At 38.6% G+C, this 24,137-nt stretch overlaps 2 protein-coding genes across 2 annotated transcripts; one reads left to right on the top strand and one right to left on the bottom strand.

Annotated features, from left to right (window-relative positions):
* Nucleotides 1-464: 464 nt before the first annotated feature.
* On the bottom strand, nt 465-16,959 carry myo1hb (myosin IHb). Its single transcript, XM_075455166.1, has 32 exons — nt 16,948-16,959; nt 10,456-10,617; nt 9,971-10,086; nt 8,612-8,810; nt 8,426-8,506; nt 8,104-8,283; nt 7,925-8,023; nt 7,720-7,833; nt 7,514-7,585; nt 7,307-7,426; nt 6,999-7,066; nt 6,802-6,907; nt 6,603-6,683; nt 6,389-6,480; nt 6,191-6,285; nt 5,830-5,876; nt 4,206-4,286; nt 4,009-4,114; nt 3,740-3,857; nt 3,501-3,614; nt 3,302-3,378; nt 3,148-3,216; nt 2,959-3,043; nt 2,721-2,883; nt 2,494-2,577; nt 1,999-2,092; nt 1,565-1,620; nt 1,341-1,476; nt 1,142-1,212; nt 804-901; nt 607-706; nt 465-529 (listed from the first exon to the last, which is right to left on the bottom strand). Exons 1-32 carry the CDS (start codon nt 16,957-16,959, stop codon nt 503-505), a joined length of 3,123 nt encoding a protein of 1,040 aa, XP_075311281.1. The 3' UTR covers nt 465-502.
* Nucleotides 16,960-17,175: 216 nt separating this feature from the next.
* LOC142372293 (synaptic vesicle 2-related protein-like) lies at nt 17,176-23,908 on the top strand. Its single transcript, XM_075455129.1, has 17 exons — nt 17,176-17,239; nt 18,308-18,479; nt 18,795-18,928; nt 19,339-19,424; nt 19,495-19,593; nt 19,687-19,758; nt 19,849-19,973; nt 20,059-20,122; nt 20,236-20,361; nt 20,446-20,574; nt 20,746-20,819; nt 21,273-21,349; nt 21,434-21,538; nt 22,136-22,247; nt 22,349-22,430; nt 22,521-22,610; nt 23,702-23,908. Exons 2-17 carry the CDS (start codon nt 18,418-18,420, stop codon nt 23,906-23,908), a joined length of 1,644 nt encoding a protein of 547 aa, XP_075311244.1. The 5' UTR covers nt 17,176-17,239; nt 18,308-18,417.
* Nucleotides 23,909-24,137: the final 229 nt, after the last annotated feature.

The following is a 24,137-nucleotide window of genomic DNA, read 5'->3' as shown; positions in this document are numbered from 1 at the left end:
CAATTTTTTATTTAATCTGTGTTGGGTTATGTCAGCACAAAACTATTAAAGTATCAATACTGAAACTTCCTTGTGGTTTATTATGCTTTATGTTTCAATATAAAGATGTAGCATAGTTAAGCAGTTACAAATCTTACAGTCATGGCTTCACACATGCATGTCTTTACTGTTACAATGTAGATAGGATTCAAATACAAAAAAAAAAAAAAAAAAAAAAAGAATCCCTCCGTAGCATGTCCTTCAATCTGCAATGAAATAAATTTGTTTGTAGAGATCATTTAAAAATTCGTCTGGCCGGGCTCATCTGTGATTTGCACTTGCTATAACCAAGGAATTGGCAGTATTTGTGTAATGGAAGCAAATACTTTACAGTGTAACATTGTTACAAATATGCTGAAATGAAAATTAACAAACAAGTTATTAAAAACATAGCAGTACTAAATAGTAAGCATGGCTGTTTATTCACTTCTAGAAGCACCGTAATCCAGCTTAACTGGCCTCTTCATCTTGACTTGGCTCTTGTTGATTCCTAAAAAAAAAAAAAGAGTTTGGGAAGTTTGTTATATCGTGAATAATAAATTGACATTCAATGAACTCCAGACTCACCACCGTCAAATGGCCATTCTTTGCCCTGTAAACCATAGACTCCTGACCACTTTTGAAGTCAACAAAACCCTCTCTTCCAGGCTGGATGTCAAATCGAACACTGCCCACAAGAAACATAATTCCATCTTGAAAAAGGATCAATTCCAAGATTTAGAATGATGATTGAAATTTTGAAACATATAATCCAGATTCTGTACCTGCCCTGGACCACTTTGATGCTTTTCTCCTTGTCTGCATTTACGCTCAGCTTAGTCAAGGCTTCAAACAGGTAGTCACACTGCAGAACCAGATCCCCCTAAGAAAAATGCCATCAGGTTTGAGTTTTATTACAGTTCTTAATTACATTATTACTGAAAAGATCCATGAACAAATCCCTCATCAAGCTTTGCAAAAAGGAGACTGAAAAAGGTTTAATGCATCCCTTTAAAAAGTACAGTAGAAAATCATAGTTTTGGCATTAGACAAATAAAACACAAGCAGTATTTATAGTCTCTGGATATCTATAAATACAAGTTTGCTACTAGTACTACTTTACCTTTTTCTTGATTTCATCACATGTAACATGAAGAATGAGGAAGTTGTCACTCAGGTTGCTGACCGACACACCTGAAAATAAAAATCATACTTTCAAAATACACATACGTGTGTAAGATTTGTATAAAGCGGTGCGGCTCAAGTGCATGTATTTATAACTGTGTGAGGTTTTTTTATATATATGTATATTTATAGAAAACCTTTCAGAGAGATGTAATCAATCCGCTGCTTGATCTTGGCCTCCTCAACCAGGTAAGCAGCTTCCTGGGTGAAGATAAGCTGCCGGAGACGAGGCCTAAACCCGTTCCTGTCGTACTTCACCACTGGCACACTGTACTGTGGAGGACAGACGCACATACACACACACATCAGAGAGGACTAATTGAGAAAGGCAAATGAAAAGTGAATGCTGAGGTTAATTTACCTTGATGTGCTCGTGTTGAATCATCTGAAGGACCTTGATGTTTATGTCCTCTAAAGCTGGATAAGATTATAGAAAAAATATGAGAAAAAAGAAATAAACAAACTGAGCATATCAACATTTTTATGTCTCTATAAAAGATCCTTGACATCATTTGCAAATTCATGGTGTAACATACTTCTAACCATGGGGCAGTTTATACAAGCAGGAAAAGATGGGTATATACATGTAGTTGTAACATTACTGGATTACTGCATACTGTGTTATAGTATTTGGATTACAAAAAAGTAATAAAAAGGATTTTTTTTTTCAAGTGTTTCATAGCATGTCATAACTGTTTTACTGTGTATGCATTACAAATAAGTAATATAAATCACATAGATACATAACTTTGAATACAAATAAGCTTCAAGAAAAAAAATGCATTGTAGTCTTACAGATCCTGGTGTCCACAAATGGTCTACCCACACTGAAGGGATAGTTTTCTTTTTTTCCTTTGAACATGAAGCTTGTCTGTACTTTTAACAGGAGCTGGAAGTGTATAAAAGTGTCACATGGTGAAATTTTATTCCTCAAGTTATTATCTAATTACTTTAAAAAACAAAAAATATACATATTTATAGATACTTATATGAAATGTGATACATTCTGGGTTTTCCTTTTCTTTAAATGTGTTATGTAGCTTTTTGTGTATGCACAAGGTCTGCTGTGTTTCTTATCGTCTTCACAATGGAAAACATACAGTATTTACTGTCAGCCAGTCTGGCCAACATCACCTCTAGGTTTAATTGTATGCTGCTGCTACATACAAGCCTATTTTAGCAGGCTACTAAAATAAAATCACGAAGAGTAAAATGAAGAACATCTGCATGGAGATTTGATGCCCCCTAAACTTTACTGTACATTTGTTGCTGGAACACAGTGGGCTGTACCTGAGCTTTTTTTTGGGGAGTGATTCCTCTGATGTACTTCCGTACCATCTGGCGAATATAGATCTTCCTCAAGAGCTGAGAGATCTACAAAAAGTGCAGCAGTTTATAATAAGCTGTTTGATTTATCACTTTTACATGAAGCTGCCATCACCAAAATTGTTGGCCTGTGCCCTGATGCATGCAGCCTTTACGAACTAAAATAGCTTGTGACACAAATTAACACTCACCTCGTTCAATATGGGAGGTGGGGTGAGCCAGGAGTCTTTCTCCAGGACTGTTTTGGGAAGGTTTTCTCTCAGTCGCATGAGGTAGTTCTGCCTCACATAGGCCAGGTACTCACTGTTGTCGACGCACGCTGGTTGATTTCGGGTCATGAAACCTTTAATGAACCTAGAACACATTAAGTGAGAGGTTAGCTCACAATGTACTCCCTTATCAAACTGCTCTCTTCCAGATATTGCTTACCTCTTGATGACCTTGACAGCCCAGGCTCTCCTCTCACGTTCCTTCCTCGCCATTAGACCTCTCCAGCAGTTCTCAATCTTAGTGGCTGTTTTGACAAGTCAAAGTAACATAAATCTATTTAGTCTGGTTATTATTAACTAAAACTTCAGTAATTAAAGCACATGTTGGTCTTGCCATATCATCACCCACCAGCCTCTTTCTGTTTCAGGAAGTCTCCTTTCACCCTGTAGCCTTTGTACTTGGCCTGAATCGTTGTTGCTGTGAAAACAACAATTAAGAATTTCATTCTCAAGACATTTTCGTCGTTCACTGTAAGTCCGCTGAAATTATTGCTATGTCTCACCTAGCTTATGTTTGCAGACTTGGAAGGCATCCTCTGTTGCAAACAGAGTTCTGGGGTGGCGGATGAAAATCTTTGTCCTTGACATTTAAAGAAAAAGTCACATTAAAGAATAACAATAACAGTGAATTTGTATTTCTTTTTATGTGTTAGAACCAAATCGTAGACTGTCTGTAATACTTATTCTCTGACATCTGCCTACCTGCCCATCTTGTACTCATCAGGTTTATAGCCCAGGTGTTTGATCAGGCACTGCACACCTTTGGCTGCGGTACCTTTCCAGTTGGGCCAGGTATCTGGACATAGAGCCTTATACCTAAGCACAGAAGAACAGCTGAAGCTGAAGCAACAGTAAAAAGACCATGCCAAATGTCCTCTGTAGAAACAAATGAATTATCATGCTTCAGACAAAAACAAAGGAAACAAAAAATGTCACACTACCTCTGGAGGAAGATTTCATATTTGCGGCGATAAGCAAACCCAGCACGTCTGACCCTCAGGTGTTCCATCAGCCCCAGGTACTTCACCTGATGTCTCACCAACACATCGTCAAATTGTCCTGGAGGACAAACCACAACGCTCAAACATCATGGCTGACACCACAGTAATCTACCTTCTTATGCTGGCTGACTGTAAGATGAACATACATTGTGTTGTATTAGCTTGTCTAACGCTCTAAGAACTGATTATTTTCAGACACAAGGCCTCACCTGGCCGCTTGGCTTCATTGGGTTTAATGCAGCGGAGATACCAGGGTTCTTTGGACATGAGGATTTCGGTCAAACCAACCAAGCTAGTCTTAAACTGGGTCACCACCTGATTAGTCACGAGAAAATGGCAAACACATGAATACTGATAGACTGAAATCAGTGAGTTACTGAGCACTATCATCTGAATTGCTTCTCACAGTTTCAGGTCTCCTCTTGCTATCTGGTTCAGAGGAGGGAAAACAGTGTTTGATGATATCGTTCTTGGACTGCCGCATGACCTTAAGGAGAACAGGAAAATTATGAGTAGACATAAATGTTATGCCAAAATAGGTATTTATATGATTTTTCTGAATTTCTCCTCTGGTGTAAATAATGAATGATGTTGATGATGAACAATATACTTTTTTATTTCAATTCATTGAACAATTTTTTATTTATTCTTCATTTTCTGAGGTCAACACAAGGCAAACTTGTATAGTATGGTCACAAAAATGGGAATTTGCTTGGATTTTTAATACGGTGGTAATGTAAGTTCAAGAATATATTAGAACTTACCAAAACCTAAATTTATAGTAAGGGATAACGACAGACTGTACCTGGACGCCTCCCTTTGCCAATATGTAAAGGTGTGTTTAACAGCTCTATTTGTACTGACTTACACACAGTACATTAGAAAGAATCAACCGTGTTTGTTCAGATTTGAGAAAGAGGATCACAGAATTACACAAGTCAGGAACATTTAGACAACTGTTCCATATTCATTTGCTCATACAATTTCTACACAAGTTCAGGTAACAAAAGATAGAAGCACTTCATGGTCTGGGAAAAAAAACGGTCATTCTCAGTTAAGAGACTGGTTCTAATGGTCAGGAACAACTGGTAAAGTAAAGATCAATCCTAAGACCACCACCAAGTGTTAAAGGTGGGGTATGAGATGTTTTCTGGAGCATTTTTTATCATATTGTCTGAAAACCTCCTCACGACCCCATTGCACCCACTAAAATAGAATGTTTGGGAAAAAAAATTGTATTTTAGTCCATTGCAGAGGGTGTAGCAAGAGGAAATGTCTGACCAATAGAAGTAATGATGAGAGTTACTTCTATTGGATTCTGACACGCCAATCAACCGTCAGCCCCCCTCACCCCTCACCCCTGCGCTTTCACAGACTCGTGACTCGTTCATGTGTTTTGAAGGCGTGGTTTCGAGGGGTGGGCTGAAGGGAGAGGCAAGGTTGTGTATTTTCAAAAATATAGCTTGCAGGAACCGTTTTTCCAAGATCTCATACCCCACCTTTAAGCATGATGAAAGGTGATATTTTGCTCTGGGCTTTTGTTGCTTTTAGTCAAACTAGTAGATTGCACAAAGCGCATGGAACAATGAAAAATATAGACCATCTAAGACTTCATTAGCATAACCTCAAACTATCAGTTAGGCATTTCAAACTCAGACACTGTTTGCACAGTGACCCTAAACATAAATCATATTGGATGTGGAATGGATAAAGTAGGCAAACATTATGGAATTGCGCTCATATTCCTGACCTTAGTGCTACCAAACACTTGTGGACGGTTCTTAGAAAGTTGGGTTTCTGCCATGAAACTAACATGATTTGTCAAACTACAGTAATTCTGTCAAGAAAATAGATCAAAAAGCTTGTTGATGGTAATTGGTAACCATTTAAACAAAAAACATCATTTACATTTTTGATCCTTTATCTTTTACTTTTGGCCTGTTCTGATTTAACAGTACACACACACAAAAAAATTAAAGCTAAATAAAAGGGTATCATCTTTAACAATGTAGGCACAAAATAAAAATCACCTCTTTTCCATTTCGATACAACAGATCGTTGTTTTTGTCCAGGAAGCCTGAAATTTCAATAAGCAAATAATCAAACTATGTATTCTCTGGAAACACCTCTTTCTCCTTCTTATGGATGCAACTTTAAATTTATAAGCAAATAAAACACAATCTGACAAAGTTCATCATGCTCAGCTACATTCTTTCTAGGTCGAGTGCAACAAGTGGCTTATTAATTCTTATTAATGTAAACAGAGGGTGCAGACAATGACAGATTATTTGAGTAAGTATTAAAACTTTATGACCCCTCCACATTAAAGCATTATAGACCAGAAAAAAAAGCATTACAACAGAGAGTGACAATGTTAATCTAATCTCTTACCAACAACACAGTATGTAACCTCTCCAGCGTAGTGCAAGAGGCGGAAGTCTCCTCTTTCCATTGTTTTCCTTGTTTTTTTGTCTGCAAGTTTATGCCTGCAGTAAGGGGAACATGAACTAAGATCATCATATTTATGGTTAGGCGATGAGCCAGTCCAATACCATGTGTATTCTGTAAAGCCTAAGTGTAAAGACTGACGTGACAAAATGTGGATGACCGCTAATCTTCTCCTCCATCTTTTCCAGGAAGGTGAGATCTGTGGCCTCTCCAGGGCGTAAACATTCCTCATCCTATGATGAGACAAAGCATCATTGATGGAGCTATCTTTTAGATTGGTGGCCGAGAATATATTTGTTCATTCATCTATTCATTTTGTATCTTTCTGAAGAACATCACTTGTTTTCATTTGTACCAGTAAAGAGATGATTCCTCTGAATTTCTCCTCCACAAGATCACAGATTATCTTGTTGTTGAAATATGGCACTGTTTCCCACTATGTAATCAAAAAATGAGAGTCACGATTGTGGATTCACCTTTTTTGTTTTGTTTAAAGAATAAGTTATACTGTGAGCTACAAATGTTTGGCTACTGAACAACAGTAGTATCATTACTTCAATCCCTTCCAGTTCATACTCTTCCTGCTCTGATTTGAGGGTCAGCTGAATGAAAAGCTGCTGCAGCTTCTCGTTGCAGTAGTTGATGCAAAACTGTTCAAAGCTGAAATGATCAACAGGCGCTGTTAGTATCAAACTATCTTTATTTCAGACTTTTGCAGTCGATGAGTCGGCTCAAATGTGCAAGATCTCACCTGTTCACACTGAAAACTTCAAACCCATAAATGTCCAACAGACCGATCACTGTCTTTCTGGAAGAATCCTGCACAAAAAAGTACACAAATATAAAGGTTTGGAGGTTTTGCTATAAGTTAGACATAATATGTTCTTGGACTGATAGACTTGTGTGGCGTAATTAAGGCTCATACATTACTTGAATTTCAAAGTCACTTGCAGATAAGCTGTTTACAGAGCTAGATATTACAGTCAACCAAATGGCTGCTTCAAGTTTACTACTTTGCTAAGTCAACATTAGACAAGGGTGGATTGCTTTATGGCTCACCTTGTTAGCTAATGATTCATTGACTTTGTTCACCAGCCAGTTAAAAGTGCGGCCATAGATGGCTTTGGCAAGGGCATCCCGGGCATATACTGCATGGTCCGCAGAGAAGGGACTGAGCACCTTGAAAATCAGAATAACAATAGTTTATTGATTGCAAATTTACACCACAAATAAGCTCAAAATTGTTTTATACTTTAGAAGTATCACCTCCTCTGCTTTGGCCTCAATCTTTCTGTGGGTTAAGCCCTGTTGTAGCACCTGATTGGGAATCCCCAACAACTACATGGTACAGGTAAAGCAAAATCAGACATGTGACATTAAATGTATTGAAGTGTTTTTATGAGCAAGTTATATGAAGACAGACAAGCTTCCCGCTACTACAAGGTACTAGCTTCAGTTGATCTTGATTTCACCTTTGACACCCAGTGCATCTCCTGGTTGTTGTTGAGTGTGGCGTATCCTCGAGCATCTGTTTCAAACTTGATATTTCCCAAGTGGAGCACACTTGCAATAATTCCAAATAGGTGCTGGATTATGCCAAGAGAGAAATGGTTTATTAAACACCACCGCAAATCCATAATTTGAAGTTATAATTCAAATCAAGCTCTGCCACCTCACCTCAATATCACTCTCGCTGAAGTCTATGACAGATAAGGCTTTCCGCACTGTCCTCCAATCACGTTTATCATTGATAGAGCTAACTTTGGCACAATCCCCCTAAAAGGAAGAAAAAAGGGAACTCTGACCAAAGCCTTATTTTTATACACAAGAAAACTAAAGAGTTTCTTCCATCTGACCTGCACCAGGTAACTGTAGTTCTTGCAGTTTCTCTCTAGGCCGAGCCAGCGGAGCAAATCTTCCTCTCCTCCTTCCACCAGCTGGTAAAAGATGTGGAAGTTTCTCTCCCCGTGGTTCTGGTGGACCACGCGGGACTTCTCTAGTAGGTAACTGAGGATGTGACCACCGACTGCTCCTCCCTAAAGGAGAGAAGAAAGTTTCAATCTCTGATCAATACTTAACCTGCTTACCTGTTATGTTAATCTTTTAGGTCATTAGATTACTGAATAGCATTATCATGACTCTGTAAGTTGCCACTAAATGTCAGATATTTAAGTCTACCTGGTGGTCAAACTGTATGTCCATGTATTTTCCAAAGCGGCTTGAGTTGTCATTCTTCAGGGTTTTGGCATTTCCAAAAGCCTATAACAATAAAAAAAAATGTTTTGGAATGATCTACTTTAAAATCAAAAGCCTAGCCTAGGCTTACAGAACACAAAATTTAACATGTATGTTCATGTTTTGGACCTCAAGCACTGGATTGGAGAGAAGCAGCCTGTCCCGGACATTGTTCAGGAGTTTGGTACTTGGACAGCTGACAGCATAGAATTGAAGGATTTTCTTGGATGCCTCTGTCTTTCCCGCCCCACTCTCCCCCGAGATCAAGATGAAGTGGTTGTTGAACTCAGACTGCATGGTGCGGAAGACGTTATCTGCCAGAGCATATCTGAAAGTACAGTGATTGGTGGGGAAAAAAACAATGTTGAGACCCAACAAGGTTTTGTCTTCCTTCAAAAAAATTCAAAATCAAATCAAATCAAATCAAATCAAATTTATTTATATAGCACATTTCATGTACAAACAGTTCAAAGTGCTTTAAAATACTAGAAATGCACTCAGAGAGTGCAGACCTCCGCCAACCGCCAACCTACCTCATTATTGAACAGCAGTGTTCGCCGTTATTAATTATTATTAATATTATTATTGTTATAATGTTTTGTCGGGAAGCAGTGTTCGCCGTTATTATTACGCTGTGCAGTTATGCACACTGGCTTGCCGTGCAAGTAAATCCGCGCACTATGCATTCTGTCTGGCTTTGGGCACGCTATATGCAGTTATGCACACTGGCTTGCCGTGCAAGTAAATCCGCGCACTATGCATTCTGTCTGGCTTTGGGCACGCTATATGCAGTTATGCACACTGGCTTGCCGTGCAAGTAAATCCGCGCACTATGCATTCTGTCTGGCTTTGGGCACGCTATATGCAGTTATGCACACTGGCTTGCCGTTGCAATCTTTTGTTGAGCTAATTACAGCAAATCCGCGCAATATGCATTCAATCCGCGAACTATGCATTCTGTCTGGCTTTGGCTCTGTTTGGCTTTTGCACCTTGAGGTCGCGCCACCTTGTGGAGGTCGCGCCACCTTGTGGCAGGTCGCAAGATTGCAGCACGAACAGACGAACAGACGAACATCCAGACAAACCAACAGACAAACTCGGGCGATCACACAACCTCATTGGCGGAGGTAATAAAAACATTGCAGCAGGGAGTGGAAGAAGCATTAAAATACAAAAAACTATATAAAGAGAAACAAATAAAATCATTGAAATTAATTTAAAAACAAGCAACAGTCAAGATAAGTTAAAAAATATCGTGCAGATTTCATGCATAGACACATGAGAACAGAAATTGCACCAAACTTAATGAAAACCCAACCAATACGTTTCACTCTGAGCCAAAGCTTTCAACCTCATGGTGTGCCTTGAGGTTAAAAGAGGATAACCAAAGCCTGTATCGTGGCATTCTTATTATTTGTGAAATCATTTATCTATCAATAAAAACCATCAGATTCATAAAGGCTTATTATAAACTGCAAAAAAACTTACAAATGAGGTGGCAGCTCAAAGAAGTTAACTCCCATGTATGTATCCATTTGCTTCTTGCTGTAGATGCCTAAATCTTTATATGGGTTTACTGACACCAGGAGAGTCCCGATGTAGGTCTGAAGAGAAAGACAAAGACATGACCTCACAGTCTGCAACTCTTGCACATTTGATGACAAAGGTAATTTTTCCAAATGATTACATGACATAAAAAAAAAATCCACTACTTATACTGTATGTAGTTTTATCCTTTATCAACAGCAGTAAATCAAATGAATCACTTGCCCTGACCCAGTGGACAGGAGCGACCCTAAGACTGCTCACTCTGCAAATGAACAGAGCCAGAGCTGCTATCTCAGCAACACAAGGTGCCAAATTCAGCAGAGGGTAGTGCAACATTAGGACTTCAGGGGTCAAAGGCTGAGGATGGTGATGTTTGATGAAAAAAAGTAGATTGTCCAACATGACACCACACAGGAAAAACTCACGTAAATGAGATTCTCATGGAAACGTTTCCTCAGGTTATCCAGGAAGGCACTCTCACTTGTGTAGGCGTCCAGGAGAACAAAATCCTGGATGCCCACCCGATCCCGGGCTGTCAGGGCAGCCTCCATGTTCTTAAGAATCCGGTTACACCGCTCCTCCAAGCTCTGAGTTGGAGCAGGAACACATGAGAGACGTTTCAAGAAAACAACAGAACTACAGAAAACATGTTATTGTTAGCCCAGGTTTTACTCCCTCTGTCAACACTGGTATATGTCCCACCTTTTTCCTGTGTGTCATTTTTCTGTCAAAGTTATCTTTTTTGTGTGTTGAAGCTGTCAACGGCAAAGAACACATTCACTTACATGTTCATAATCCTGGTCAAATATATTTCCCAATGGACAACTCTCTTCCTGTCTGTTCGTCCCTATATCTGCACATTCCAGTAACTGGCCCTGGCTACATCCTTTAGATCTAAATTCAGCCACCACTATCTAATCCACTTCTATTTTCTCAAAGGAACCATCACTCTTTCTGACAGCAAGGATAATGTGGACACCGGATAGTCCACCTACGCTAGATGCTCAACCCAGACCCCCTGTAATGATTTTTTTTTGGTTTGTTTTGTTACATGTCTCAGCAACACCTGGCATAAATGTAAATTCCATCAAGTAAATTTCACAGGTAGTAACACTCATTCTTAATTGCAGAAACAGTGTATGCTTTGTTACTTGATACAAGACTGATTTATTTTCCAAGTGATAATCAGCAATGCGGTGCACTTTAATTACAGCACTATGAAAAGTGCATCCACTGTTGTGCTTCAGTAGTTTTGCTTTCATCACTGCTGAGCTGACCTATCACCAAGTCAGAGTATCTGGCACTGACAGTTCATTCTCCATTAAAACAAGCTGCTGATCTACCGACCCAGCAGAAATTCATGGCAAAATGATACAATAAATCACTTCCTGTTCTGAAAGCCACTTTGTTAAAAACGCTTTAACTTGACAGGAACATTTCACGGGAAAAACAGTAAAAAGTCACCTACCCTGAGCGCCCTCGATGTGTCTATGTGCAGCAATTTTTTACTGTACTGAAGTCTGAACATCTGGTTTTATTGAAGGGAACACAGGAAACAACGATAAATTACAGTCTCTACTTCCTTCAATAGGAAACCATCAATAACGATATGAGTGTGCAGCAAAGGAAGTAAAACTAATTCTAAATATGTATTTTTGTGTGTGTGTGTGGGTGTGCTTCTTTTTGTGTTTGGGAACAGAAGAAGTTGGATGTTGCCTGACTGTGAACAAAATTATAGAAATTATTGTGTACTTTTTTTTTTAAAGTATTCATGTAATTCAATGTGCTTTCATTTCAAGCCTAAATAACATCAGCTGTTAATGTCTATAATAAGCTTGTTTGGAAGAAAAATGTCTGACTCCCAGAATCCCTCAGAAAATTATCTTCTGTGAAATCTACTCCTTGCTAAGCTTGCAACTCTGTGCCGTCTAACTCCACATTTCAATTAGTAACTTTCTCAAATTAAAACTGAAAAAAGAATAAAAACTGAAAAAAGAGTTTTCAGTTTGACAAAGAAGACATTTGGACAGAAATAGAAACTTTCAAAATCTATATTTGAATAATACAGATACTGACTGAAGAAGACAACTTAGACAGTGACAAATTAATAATTAAACAAAGTCATTGTTGTCTCTGGCAAACACTTGAAAACAGCTTTCTAACATGACCACTGTATATGTACAGCAGTGAGGCCTGTCATAGAATATTTGGCCTGTGGTGGCCACTGCCAGTTCTACGGGCATCTGAGTTATTGGGTGTCATCGAGCACAGAACTGAGATTTAAAATGAATGTGGTCTCAGATAATCTATCAATCGATAGAAGAAAAAAGAAATGCTGTAACGGGATTAAAGATTTTACAAAAATGAAAGAGGATAACTTTTTTGGGAACAAAGTCAATCAACTTTAAACTCGATGGTGCACAGAAATTAAATTGAAGCTATTCATAAAAATTGAGATAAACCACATGCAGTCAAGTGTTCGAATATAAAATGTCCAACTACAGTAAACATCACACTCGAACAGGAAAGTCTATCTGACCGACAAACCATCACCTGAGAGGGCTCCCCATTGTCCATGTCCATCCAATAAGGTGCAGGATCCTGTTACACAGCCACAAAGTGGCAGTTAGGCTCCTGAAAGAGATAGCACTCCTCGTGGGCCAATGACTGACACCACACATCACCCAGGGCAACACACATTTAGGGGCTCCGGGTGTCTAGAGAAACCTGACCTTCAACAGGCCTCCATTGCACCAGTCAAGTACTTTGCCTCCTCTGTTGGTACTGTTTTACACAAACATGCACTAACAAGCTTCGAACTGACACCAAGTTCAGCTAAATATTTGCACCTCTGTGTGGTGGAGGGTAAAAATGAGGTCACTCCTGGGCAGGGATCGTGGATTTTAGTAAAAGCAGCACTTTACATGCTGTTACACATGTTAGAATTTCACTGACAGCGAACTCTAGTAAACTATTGCCTATCTTGTATATGCATGAGACATATAGAGCAGCAACATGAGCATGGATTTAAGTTTGTGTTCCTTGCCATGCTGTGTACAAGAATTACTCATATTTTTTGACCCACTGTCCTTGTGCATCACTTCAGAGGACATTGGATTGCAGTTTCCTGATGACTAAACCAAACCTTAAACCAAACACCATGTGTTTACCTCTTCGCATCTTGAGTAATGCAAATACACACACACACACACACACACACACACACACACACAAAGACCTCTAATTGAGAACCCCATTTATCCACTGGACTTGCATTCCTCTTGTTTCAAGTTTTATGCTGAATGGGTAGAATAGTAAATATCAGGAAAATCAGCTGCCTCCTGCAGCAGTACAAACATGATTATGGATCCTATGACAGTGTTAGAAAAAAGCGAAGATGTGGATTCTTACACCAAAATGACAAATTAACGGCCACTGAAATGCTCCACTGGGTGATTATTCTACTGGGTAGATCCGTCACTATGAGAAATATTCATATAAATATGTGATATGGTCAGAGCATAAATTCCTCAAGACCACTGCTTTATGTAAAGCACCCTTAAGTTAGTTAATATCATATCCAAATAAAAAAAAACTATGGAATTTACCACCTCATGGAAACAAACCATCACCTGAGAGACAGAAAGCACATTTCAATTGTATTAAACTATTTTTCTACAAATATAGAATATATATCATTCTAAAAGATGCTACAGTCCTTTTCAAATATATCAATTTATTAATCCTACTACAGCTTAGTTAATGCAATTTACCTCCTTTACTTCCAAAGGCAAATGGGTCATGGTTGAGTCTGTCATCTGTGATGAGCCTTATGTGATATTCCCAAATTCCTCCGAGCTTCAGTCCACAGGTGTACAACCCAGGGCAGCAGCTTTAGTGACTAAGGAGTTCTTTCATGGTGGACCCTCTTCAAGTCAACACTGGCATTTTACAAAAAATCCATTACCTTCTCTGATGCTTAACGTTATTTCATACAAATACTAAATATCGTCTCAGAACGAACCCAGTAACACTAGCGTGGGACAGAAAAGCTAAACAGCAGTAGGGTGGAGATGCGTTGTCCAGCTGGGCAGGGGGCTGGCGTTCCTGCATTGTTGGTAATGATGCCGTAATGAACTACCTGGATACACCAGACTGCTTAAACATTCATGGAGCCCAGGAAACAAGCATTCATTCAGTGCTTCATCTGAGTGTTGAACTATGTGTTTAAGGAAGTGTGTGTGTGTGTGTGTGTGTGTGTGTGTGTGTGTGTGTGTGTGTGTGTGTGTGTGTGTGTGGGTGTGTGTGTGTGGAAGTATGTAACACAAGGATGTAGTAACTTTATCCACTCAGAGACCCACTCTCACCCTCCTCCCCACAAAATTACAGTAGAGGTATTCAATTACTGATCTTTGATTAGGCAGATGCATTTCTAACTAATTACCACCAGCTAATTAAAGCCGGATGAACAATGTTGATTTGGGACTAAATTATCATACATTCCAATAAGGAGAAGTTTTAAAATTAAAATTTGAAATTGAATATAAAATTTAAATCAAATAATTACAGATCAAAAAAAAAAAGTTGGGATGTGTTTATCTCAAAGCAGTACAACGACAAATAAACTGAATGAATGACACTTGGGTATTTTTTGTTTGTTTTTTTTAAAATATATTTTCTTTTTTGCTCTAGTTTGAAAAGGCTTTTTTTCTCCCATCATTGTTTACAAAAGGATTTCAGCAGCTTCACTGTTTAAATTTGTCAGACTACAGGACAGCTTTCTGCATTTTCTTGTACATCCATCCATCCATTTTCTATACCCACTTAATCAAACTCTTAATTCAGCTTCTTTTTTCAATTCAAATTAGCTTGGATCCAGAGAAGATATCAGACATACTGTGTGATTTTGATAATAACAATAAAGAATTTTGGGGGGATTTGTGGATGCAGCAATGACATGTATTTGATGATGTTTCTCAGAGGTGTCCATGCGGTGATTTCCATAGAAGACTTGTGTCTTTATTTAATGTAGTGCCACAGACAGCCTTAGAGCCTGAAGATAACAGCCACTCAATATAGGTTTTCAGCACTATTCCTCTCGTAGATGGACCAGATTTTCTGAACCCTAATGATGTTTTGCACTAAAAAGGATAGAATTCCCTTTTTTTATTATCTACCTCTGACAGCCTCTCTGGGATCCTCTCTCCAAAGCTAATCATGTTACTCAGAGGTATCTCATGGATTACTTACTTTTTCTTTTTAGGATTTCACTCATTTCAAAGTATTTTGTGTTGGGCATCCAAACTTTTTTAGACTTCAGACAGCATGAAGACACGCCTGTCAACAAGGCTTCTGATTAGAGTGACAGAGGTCTGACAGAAAATTAGAAATGATGTAGCTCCAGCAGACACCACCTATTGTTCAGCTTCATCAGTAGAGATTGCATCTGGCTCAGCTTTGAAAGACAACGTAATGTTGTCTTCTGGTTCCATCTGTTTAAAATTTAACATTGCTTCCTGAAAGCATCAGCAAAGGCTTCTTACATTACTAACTCATTATTGGTGAAAACACCCAGTGACACAGGAGAGCATGTTGGAAAATTGACATAAACATAATGTAATTCATTATGTAAACACAGAGGGATTTCTGGGAAAGAGTACTACTTGTCTTTGCAGAAAAAGCACACACACACACTCATACACAAACATCCATGCCCTAGAAAGAAAAAAAATGACCTCATCTTAATGAAAACCCTATCTTGGATTTGGCTTACAGCACAATAATACTTTCAAGGAATGTGACAAAGAAAAGAAAAAAGAAACTAAACATAGCAGAATGGGACATTTGATCCCTGCACAACCAGACGTGTTTGGATTCCTGTTAGTTAGACGTTTTATTTTGGCCATGGCTGCCCTGGCTGATCATAACCTATATGGACAGAATTTATTGGCACAGGAATCTTTGCATCCTTTGGTTTTTGGCCTTATCTAGTAGAAACCTCCAGCACACACTGAGCATGAAGAAGCTGAAATGAGAATTTGCGCCTCCATGTACGCTTATGGTCCTCGGACAGAAAAGGGGAGATTACCCGCTTTGTGAGTTGTATAGCATCCATCCTAGGAGTTGAAGTATTTTGGGGTTTTGTTCACAAATGAGGTTAGAATGGAGCAGGTGATTGACAGGCGGATCAAGGCAATTTCTGCTGCGATGTGCACAATATGGATGGATGAATGGATGGATTGTTTTCCAACTGTCTCACAAAATTTTGTTTAATCCTATGCTTGTAATGCACTAACAGCTTGAAAATCAGTCAGTGCATTAAATTGTCCGATTGATTTCTAAATATTTATAGATATTCAAACTGAAACTTTTGCTTTAAATTCGTTTCTTACTACTAACAAACACAACACTAACTAAACAGACCACAACATAGAAACTACTTATCATACATCACATGGGATAGGAAGTGCTTCTGAAGAGTAAACAGTTCTGATAATAAGAGCTGCTCATTATTTGTAGCTGGTAGACATTGTTGCCAATGTCATATCTGACACATTTGAAAAATACACAACAGAACAGAAAAAAATAGGCTTCCAGAAACATCTTTACTTTCTCATCATATCTCATACTTGCTCAGAGTCCTTTATCCACCTCTCATTAGAATAGATGCTGAAACAAATATTCACACCCTCAGCCAGCCCTCAGTTGCCACACATATTGCCATCACTGGGGCAGGACTCTGTGGTTAGTTTCATGAGTGGTGCATTCAGTGAGGAAATCACACAGTATTGTAAAGCACTGCATTACAAAATCAAACTGTAAGATTTTAAACCCATTAATAAAAAAACATGTCAGAAGGATAAGAAATTACACTGTTAAAACCTGTTGACATGTGGCATACAGGTATAAAATCCTACCTTTGAGTCCATGTTGTACTTCTTTGTGCAAATTCCAAACGCTTGGCTGAGTTTCTGTCCTGCCTGAGCCTGTACGAGCAGCTGATGTGGGGACAAAGGGATGCACTGTGTATTCTACCTGTACTGTATTTATGGCCGTCCCATAATGCAGCAGCCTCAGCATGTCCTCTATTGTCCTACTTTTGTACAGCTTCTAAGTTTGGCCTTATTCACTTGGTGGAGTGTGAAGGGCTGAAAGACTCAGATGATCCCAAAATCTATGGAAAACTCATTCGAGAAGAAGATACTAATGGTAGGTTTGGTAACTACCAGCATTTTTTCTTGCATATGTTTTCGATGACTGGGTGAATAGGACAACGCACTACTGCAAATTCATTTCAAATAGCACATAAAACACAACATGTCAGTAGAAGTGGAGTCTGGAGAATGACTACTTGAATATTTAGATTTTATCGGGATTAATTCAATAATGTATATGAATTCTTCTGAAGTAGAGGCTCCAAAAAGTCCCCATAGATGCATTAAAAAAAGAGGTTGGGATTTTTATATTTTAAGATAAAAAAAGATTTGATTTACTTGTGTTTTTCTCAGGAGGTTTCTGGTGATACGCTTGCCTTTAGCATTAATTAACCCAGCTACTGAAAAAATAAGTATACACCTATGAGGGGCACCTGATACCAACAACCTCTTGAGACGGCTGGTTTTTGACACCACAAACAGGATGAGAGCACAACCTGCTGTTAGACAAAGGAAATGACAAACTGTACGCTTGGGCACTAAACTACAGAGCCGGTGAAAGTTAATCTAACTGAAGACTATTATTTGTAGCTGTTATTTTGTCAACATTCATACCAGTGTAAAATTTTGATTTATAGTGAATTTTTACTTGATCTCTGGATTACTTCCTGATGGAATTATCCTAAACAAACAACAACAAAAATAAGAAATCATGCCATATCCACTATCATTTGCACCCTCTTTCTGTCATCTTTAACAAATCTCATCATTTTCTAACTGATATTTTCCATCCTCTTCTCTCTTGTTTTAAAGAAAAAAAAAGAAATAAAGAAATAAAAACTTTGATTCGAACTTTTGTTTCATATCTTCTTTTTCATTTCTTAATCAAGCTGAATAATAAGTCTAGGTGATCTTATCACTCTGTATCTAGCACTGTCTAATTTTTATTCTTACTTTATTTAAAGTTTATATGGCTTCTCTGACAGTAATGTGATTTGTATCAATAAGCTTCGAGGAGAAGCAAATAAACTGCCTTCCTTCAAGTACCTGAAATAGCACAGCTGGGTTTCCTGCTTTTGCCCCGCCCCTTCAAGTCTCCACGTGTATTGTTTTCTTGGAGTAGGTGTTTCTCTGAAACCTGAAGCGACTGTACAAGCAGGCTTGACAACAAATGACCGGAGTGTTGTGAGCTGGAGCTTTATCCCAAGCAGTCTACTGCAGGACAGGACTGAAATGGACAACTGGACCAGACCGGCAAAGGTCACCTACAAGCGGTGGAGAAATGCTGAACATGGGTAAAACAACAAAAATGTTTCTCTTTTTTTTCCCCCATTTATTTTCTCTCGCTTGTTTTATAGTTAAAGGTAATATTTTTTAAGAAAACTTTTTTTTTTACAAAGCTTGTGCGACTACTAATTTCAACTCATTTATGTTACATTAAACTGTAATACATTGTAAAAATCAACCTTTTTATATATATTTTATATATTAATATATACATATATATATATATATATATATATGTATATGTATATCTATATATGTATATATATAGATATATATATATATATATATATATAAATGTCTGGTTCCTGTATGCTGACATGTAGAAATGAGGAGGATGCCGTGGGTCCCATTGATGAGGACCAAGGCAAAGACAATGAGATCTGCACAATAGCCTCAGCAGAAGTTGACCCTGTGAGCACCCAGTCTGCAAACAGCTCTGAAGCTAATACATCTGGAGGTTTGTAAAGCACTGCTATTTCATTGTATTGGCAGCTAGCGTTTGAAAAGTGAAAAATGCAAACAGTTTGTATATACAGGCGTAGCGGCGTCAGCATAAGCTGACAGAAATTTTAATCATAACTATTAAGCATATCTGTGAAAGCTGAGTATTTCCTTTGCCGAAAAACAATTCTAAAATGGCTTAAAGAAGAAATACTGAAGTAAAGAATTCATATTTTAGAGTTGTGTTGTTTCTATGACTACCACTAATAATCATAAACAGCAGTATAGTTACTGACTGTTCTTACATTGTGAAATCTCTATGTAATGTTTCAACATATTAATGGCTTTAATCCATTTGTTTGATTCTTGAGACACATATTTACAGATGGCGCTGATCCTGCAGTGACTCACTTGCACCTTTTACAGAAACCTTCACGGTAGACGATGCACTGGAGGCCATTGGATTTGGAAAATTTCATTGGAAAATATCAGTCCTCACTGGACTGTCATGGGTAAGGATCCTGAAAGGTTGAAGATGTACTTTTCCCTGATGTCCACATCCTTCACATCTCTCTGGCTCAGATAGGAGATGCCATGGAGATGATGATCCTCAGCATCCTGGGCCCCCAGCTGCACTGCGAGTGGAGACTTCCCAGCTATGAAGTGGCACTCATAACATCAGTAAAGATCTTTTGGGTGCTTTGCAAGAACTATCGATATGTAATCTGTGCAAAAAATCTGCATTCAAGTTTTTTTGTTTTTTTTTTACATCAGGTGGTCTTCATTGGTATGGGGTTAAGTTCGCCTCTATGGGGGAATGTGTCGGACAAGTACGGCAGAAGAGTAGTGAGTATCACATCTGGCTTTCTCGTGGATGGGTTAATTATTCCTGTGCATTGCCTCATATATTTTCTGTTTATGTTTCTGTGTTGAAAGGGGCTGACTATTTGTATGTGTTGGACCCTTTTCTACGGCCTGTTGAGTGCCTTCGCTCCAGTCTACGGCTGGCTCCTGTTCCTGCGGGGCCTCGTAGGCTTTGGCATTGGTGGAGCTCCTCAGTCGTAAGTTTTCCCCATCTTTCGTGCACAATTAGATATGTGACTGATTCCTTAATGACAATTAAAAACAGGATCACTCTCTTTTTAGAGTGACACTGTACTCAGAATTCCTCCCAGTAAAGTCGAGAGGCATCTGCATCATGCTGATTGCGGTACTGTGGGGATTTTGTCATTAATGAGACACTTTTACTGTATTATAGATTGTAATTTCTGATCCCATTCAGACACAAGAATCCCTGCTGACTGATGTGTTTGTGTGCCTCAGGCTTTCTGGGCAATCGGTGCTGTGTTTGAGGTCCTCCTGGCCTTGTGGATAATGCCTACTTTGGGCTGGAGGTGGCTGCTCGGGCTTTCCACCTTACCAGTAGCAATATTCGTTTGTTTTTGCTTTGTGAGTATGTTGGTGGCTATCAGAGACCTCTAAAGTAAAATCTACCAAAGCCAAACACTCAGCTCAATTTTCTGTGTTAAACAGTGGCTGCCTGAAAGTCCTCGTTTTGATGTGCTGACAGGAAGAAGAGAAAAGGCCATGGCAACGTTGGCACGCATTGCTAAAGAGAACGGCAAGGCTATGCCTCCGGGAACGTTGAACGATTATAAACAGGTGAGGCTGAAGATAAGGTTTTCTTTTTCAAATGTGAGAGACACAACGATCAGCATTACATGTTTACATATTAAGCACATTGAGTTCCCTGTGGTATGAAATGCGCTATATAAATAAAGATTGATTGATTGATTGATTGATACACCTTCTGTGTGCATTTTAATTTGGCAGACTGAACGTGGACGGATCAAAGACCTCTTCTCTCCTCAATACCGCAAGACTACCCTTCTTCTGTGGTTTTTATGGTCAGCCTGAGTAACACATGTTGTACTTTGTCCTCAACTTTGTTTAATCAGGCATTTTGATCAACTGGAATTATTTAATCAGGGATTACCAGCTGCACAATGGTATCGTGCATCAGCTGTTTTGTGGCTTAAGTGCAAATATATTTAGAAGTATGCTCCAGTGAAATTGAATGATTACAAATATATCCTCTTACAGTGTTAAAATATCATTTTATGGCTATTGTTGATATTTAATTGTTTTTAGGGATGCATTGAGCTACATGCAAGGTAAAACAATACTAACATGTCCTTTGTCTAGTTTCCTGTGTACTGTCCATTAAGGGCAACTAAAGACAGGTGAACACACAAAGTGAAGAACAAATTGAAGGCCAAAGCTGATGCACCTATTTATTTATTGTCAACCACCCTCGCATGTCAGTTTCCAAATCAACTGTTCTGTTACTTGATCGAAAGGTTTGCAAATGCCTTCTCTTATTTCGGGATTGTGCTGTTGACCACTGAGCTGTTCCAAGCAGGAGATTCATGCGGAGGTGTGTAACGGCTTCCTTTACAATGACCGGCTGTACCTTGAATTTAAGCAAATAATGACATAAAATTGTTCTCCCTCCCAATAGTGACTCAAGGAGGCAAGATTGAACCACGCTGCAGTCTTGAATGCAAATACTTGACATTAGAGGACTACAAAGACCTTTTATGGACAACTTTGGCTGAATTTCCAGGTGACATGCTCCCTATCAGCTTTTCCTCAAGGTGTGGTGTGCTGATGAAACAGTAGCTCAAATTCATACACATAAGTTTTCAATTATTGTCCAATCATTTCTTCAAAGAAATGTAAAAAGTTCCTTTTTGTTTTTATTATATCCTGAGGTATTTCCTTGCAAAGAACTGCTTTATTTGAACCCAGAAAATGATCAACAGTTTATACAAACTTGGGTAAGCTGAGTTGCAATAGTTAAGCAGTAATTCGACCAGAAGTACGCTTCTTCTCTAAATGAAGCATCGCCAACTTCTAAGAAACAGTGATACGGTTTCTATTGAAATTTAAATGGTGTCGCTCCATTTCTACATTAAGGAACCATAATTACCATTCAAACTATGCCAAATGACATTAAACTTGACAATTAAGAGAAGAAAACAAGGATAAAATAGACTTATTTAGCTCACCCCCACTTAGGTCTGCAGTGCTCAGCTAAAGATGAATGTGAGATAAAGAATGTTTGAAAGGATATCCTAAGTTGTTGAAACATAATTTTCTTTTACTGTATCTGTAACTGTTAATTGCCTCTTTTTTCTTTTTTTTTCATTTTTCATTTTAGGTCTTCTAGTCATTCTTCTGGCAGTTGATTATATTGGCAGGAAGAAAAGCATGGCACTGTGTTTCTTCATGTTTTCTTTGTGCATTCTGCCATTGTTTGCCTGTATTGGGAGGTGCGTATATTCTCTTTTGAGTGAAACAACGACCACACATTAAAACACCGAGGCCTACAGTGCCTCTGACGCTCTGTGTCTCTTTGTTTTTGTTCACGCAGGATAGCTCTTACAATCTTTATCTTCATTTCAAGGGCTTTCATCTCTGGAGGATATCAAGTTGTTTTCGTTTATACACCTGAAGTATGTATCCTTTTTACATTAAGCATATTTGTAGAAAAGCTGATTATGACAAAAGATACTGTCTTTTGGGGGTTTTTTGGGGTTTTTTAGGTGTTCCCTACAGAAATCAGAGCTTTAGCAATGGGGACCTCCAGTGCAGTGGCCAGGGTTGGTGCACTGATCACACCCTTCGTGGCACAGGTATGCGGAAGTATTTGATTTTCTTGTTTTTGGACGAGTTCAGGTTTGACCTGTTGAGCACGTTCTTCAGATTCTTTAACGCACCCAACAGGATACATTGTTTACAACACAACACTATGGTTCAGTGAAGCAACAAAAATATTCAGATGCAAGCTTATACCTTCAACTGTGCACTGCCAATTCTTTTTTGAAAATCTGATCTTGAGTTTCAGGAGTTCTTGTCACTCACCAAGGTGTTGAGAGGGATATGTCCGACACTGCAAAGCTGTGCGAGAAAATGTTCAAGACTTTCTGCGACTTTGAACTTTTTCCTTGGGAATCAGTCAGTGTTTCTAAATCCCGATGATGCAAGGCTATCATATAGTAAAAGAAAAACACACATAAAATGCACATTGTTCGCAACTATTGATCAGTTATTTGACTGATTTATCATGACATGATCATGTTCTTCGAACAAAATAAGGCTGATATGCTGCCTTTGGTACTCAAGATGCTAAATGTATCAAATGAATGACGGTGTCAGAATTCACAAGATCATTTTGATATTCTTTGCTGCTAGACTTTCAAACCAGTTTTTCTGTTCTTCCATCCTGGAATCTCTTTTATTCTCCAGTTTGTCTTGTTTCAGGAGCTAAGTTAAGTTTTGACTACTTTGGTTGCCTCTCTTACTTACTCTCCCAATATGACCTCCAACCTTTAACTGAAAATGTTGGTTTTGGACTTTTATTTGGCTTTGATTTCCCGTGTTTCGATAGTCTTCTTAGTTTGTCACACACATATCGAACAGGACAAAAGAAGGATTAAAAGAAAAAATAATCTGTTTTGATTTTTTTAATATTCCTTTAACTTTTCAGCAATGACTCCTGTTATTTAGAAATGACAGAATGGAGCTCTCAGTCATGGTTTTGTTGTGCAATTTATCTTTATTCTTTTATTCTGTACATTTTTTACATTTTCTGAAAATATTCTAACGACACAAAATTGGTCAATTTACATTATTTCTTGCAGTATTCTTCATTTGTACCTGAAATCCTTTTAAATGAGCAGTTTTGGAGACACTGACTACTCGGATTTTGTGTTTTGGTTTCCAGGTGATGCTCAGAACATCTGTGTATTTGACCCTGTCGATGTACTGTGGCCTTTGTCTGCTGGCTGGTGTTGCATCTTTGATCCTGCCTGTTGAGACGTTAGGCAGGAGTCTGCAGGAGTCCAGTCTTGAAAAGGAGGCTGGGGGACAGACGACCACAACCACAACCAGCCAGACATATGATTCAACACACTCTGCGGAGCAGCCATAGTTTAACCAGCACGAAGAGAAATTGACTTACTTATGTAATGATGGGCTTAATCATCTGAAAGATGATTGGTAAAGAGCAGCAAAGGACAATTCATTACAGGCTGGGAGTGATAATTGAGGGCTTACTGCCCATGTCTAATGAGAGCGGAAGCACGTTTGTTCTTAGACTGTTTTTGTTTATTCTTCCATTTAGGCCACGAGAGGCAACAGGGGGACATTTTGAGAAAAAA

The sequence above is a fragment of the Odontesthes bonariensis genome, chromosome 22, assembly GCF_027942865.1.
Source record: "Odontesthes bonariensis isolate fOdoBon6 chromosome 22, fOdoBon6.hap1, whole genome shotgun sequence".
Taxonomy (NCBI): Eukaryota; Metazoa; Chordata; class Actinopteri; order Atheriniformes; family Atherinopsidae; genus Odontesthes; species Odontesthes bonariensis.
This window is presented reverse-complemented; position numbering and strand designations above follow the sequence as displayed.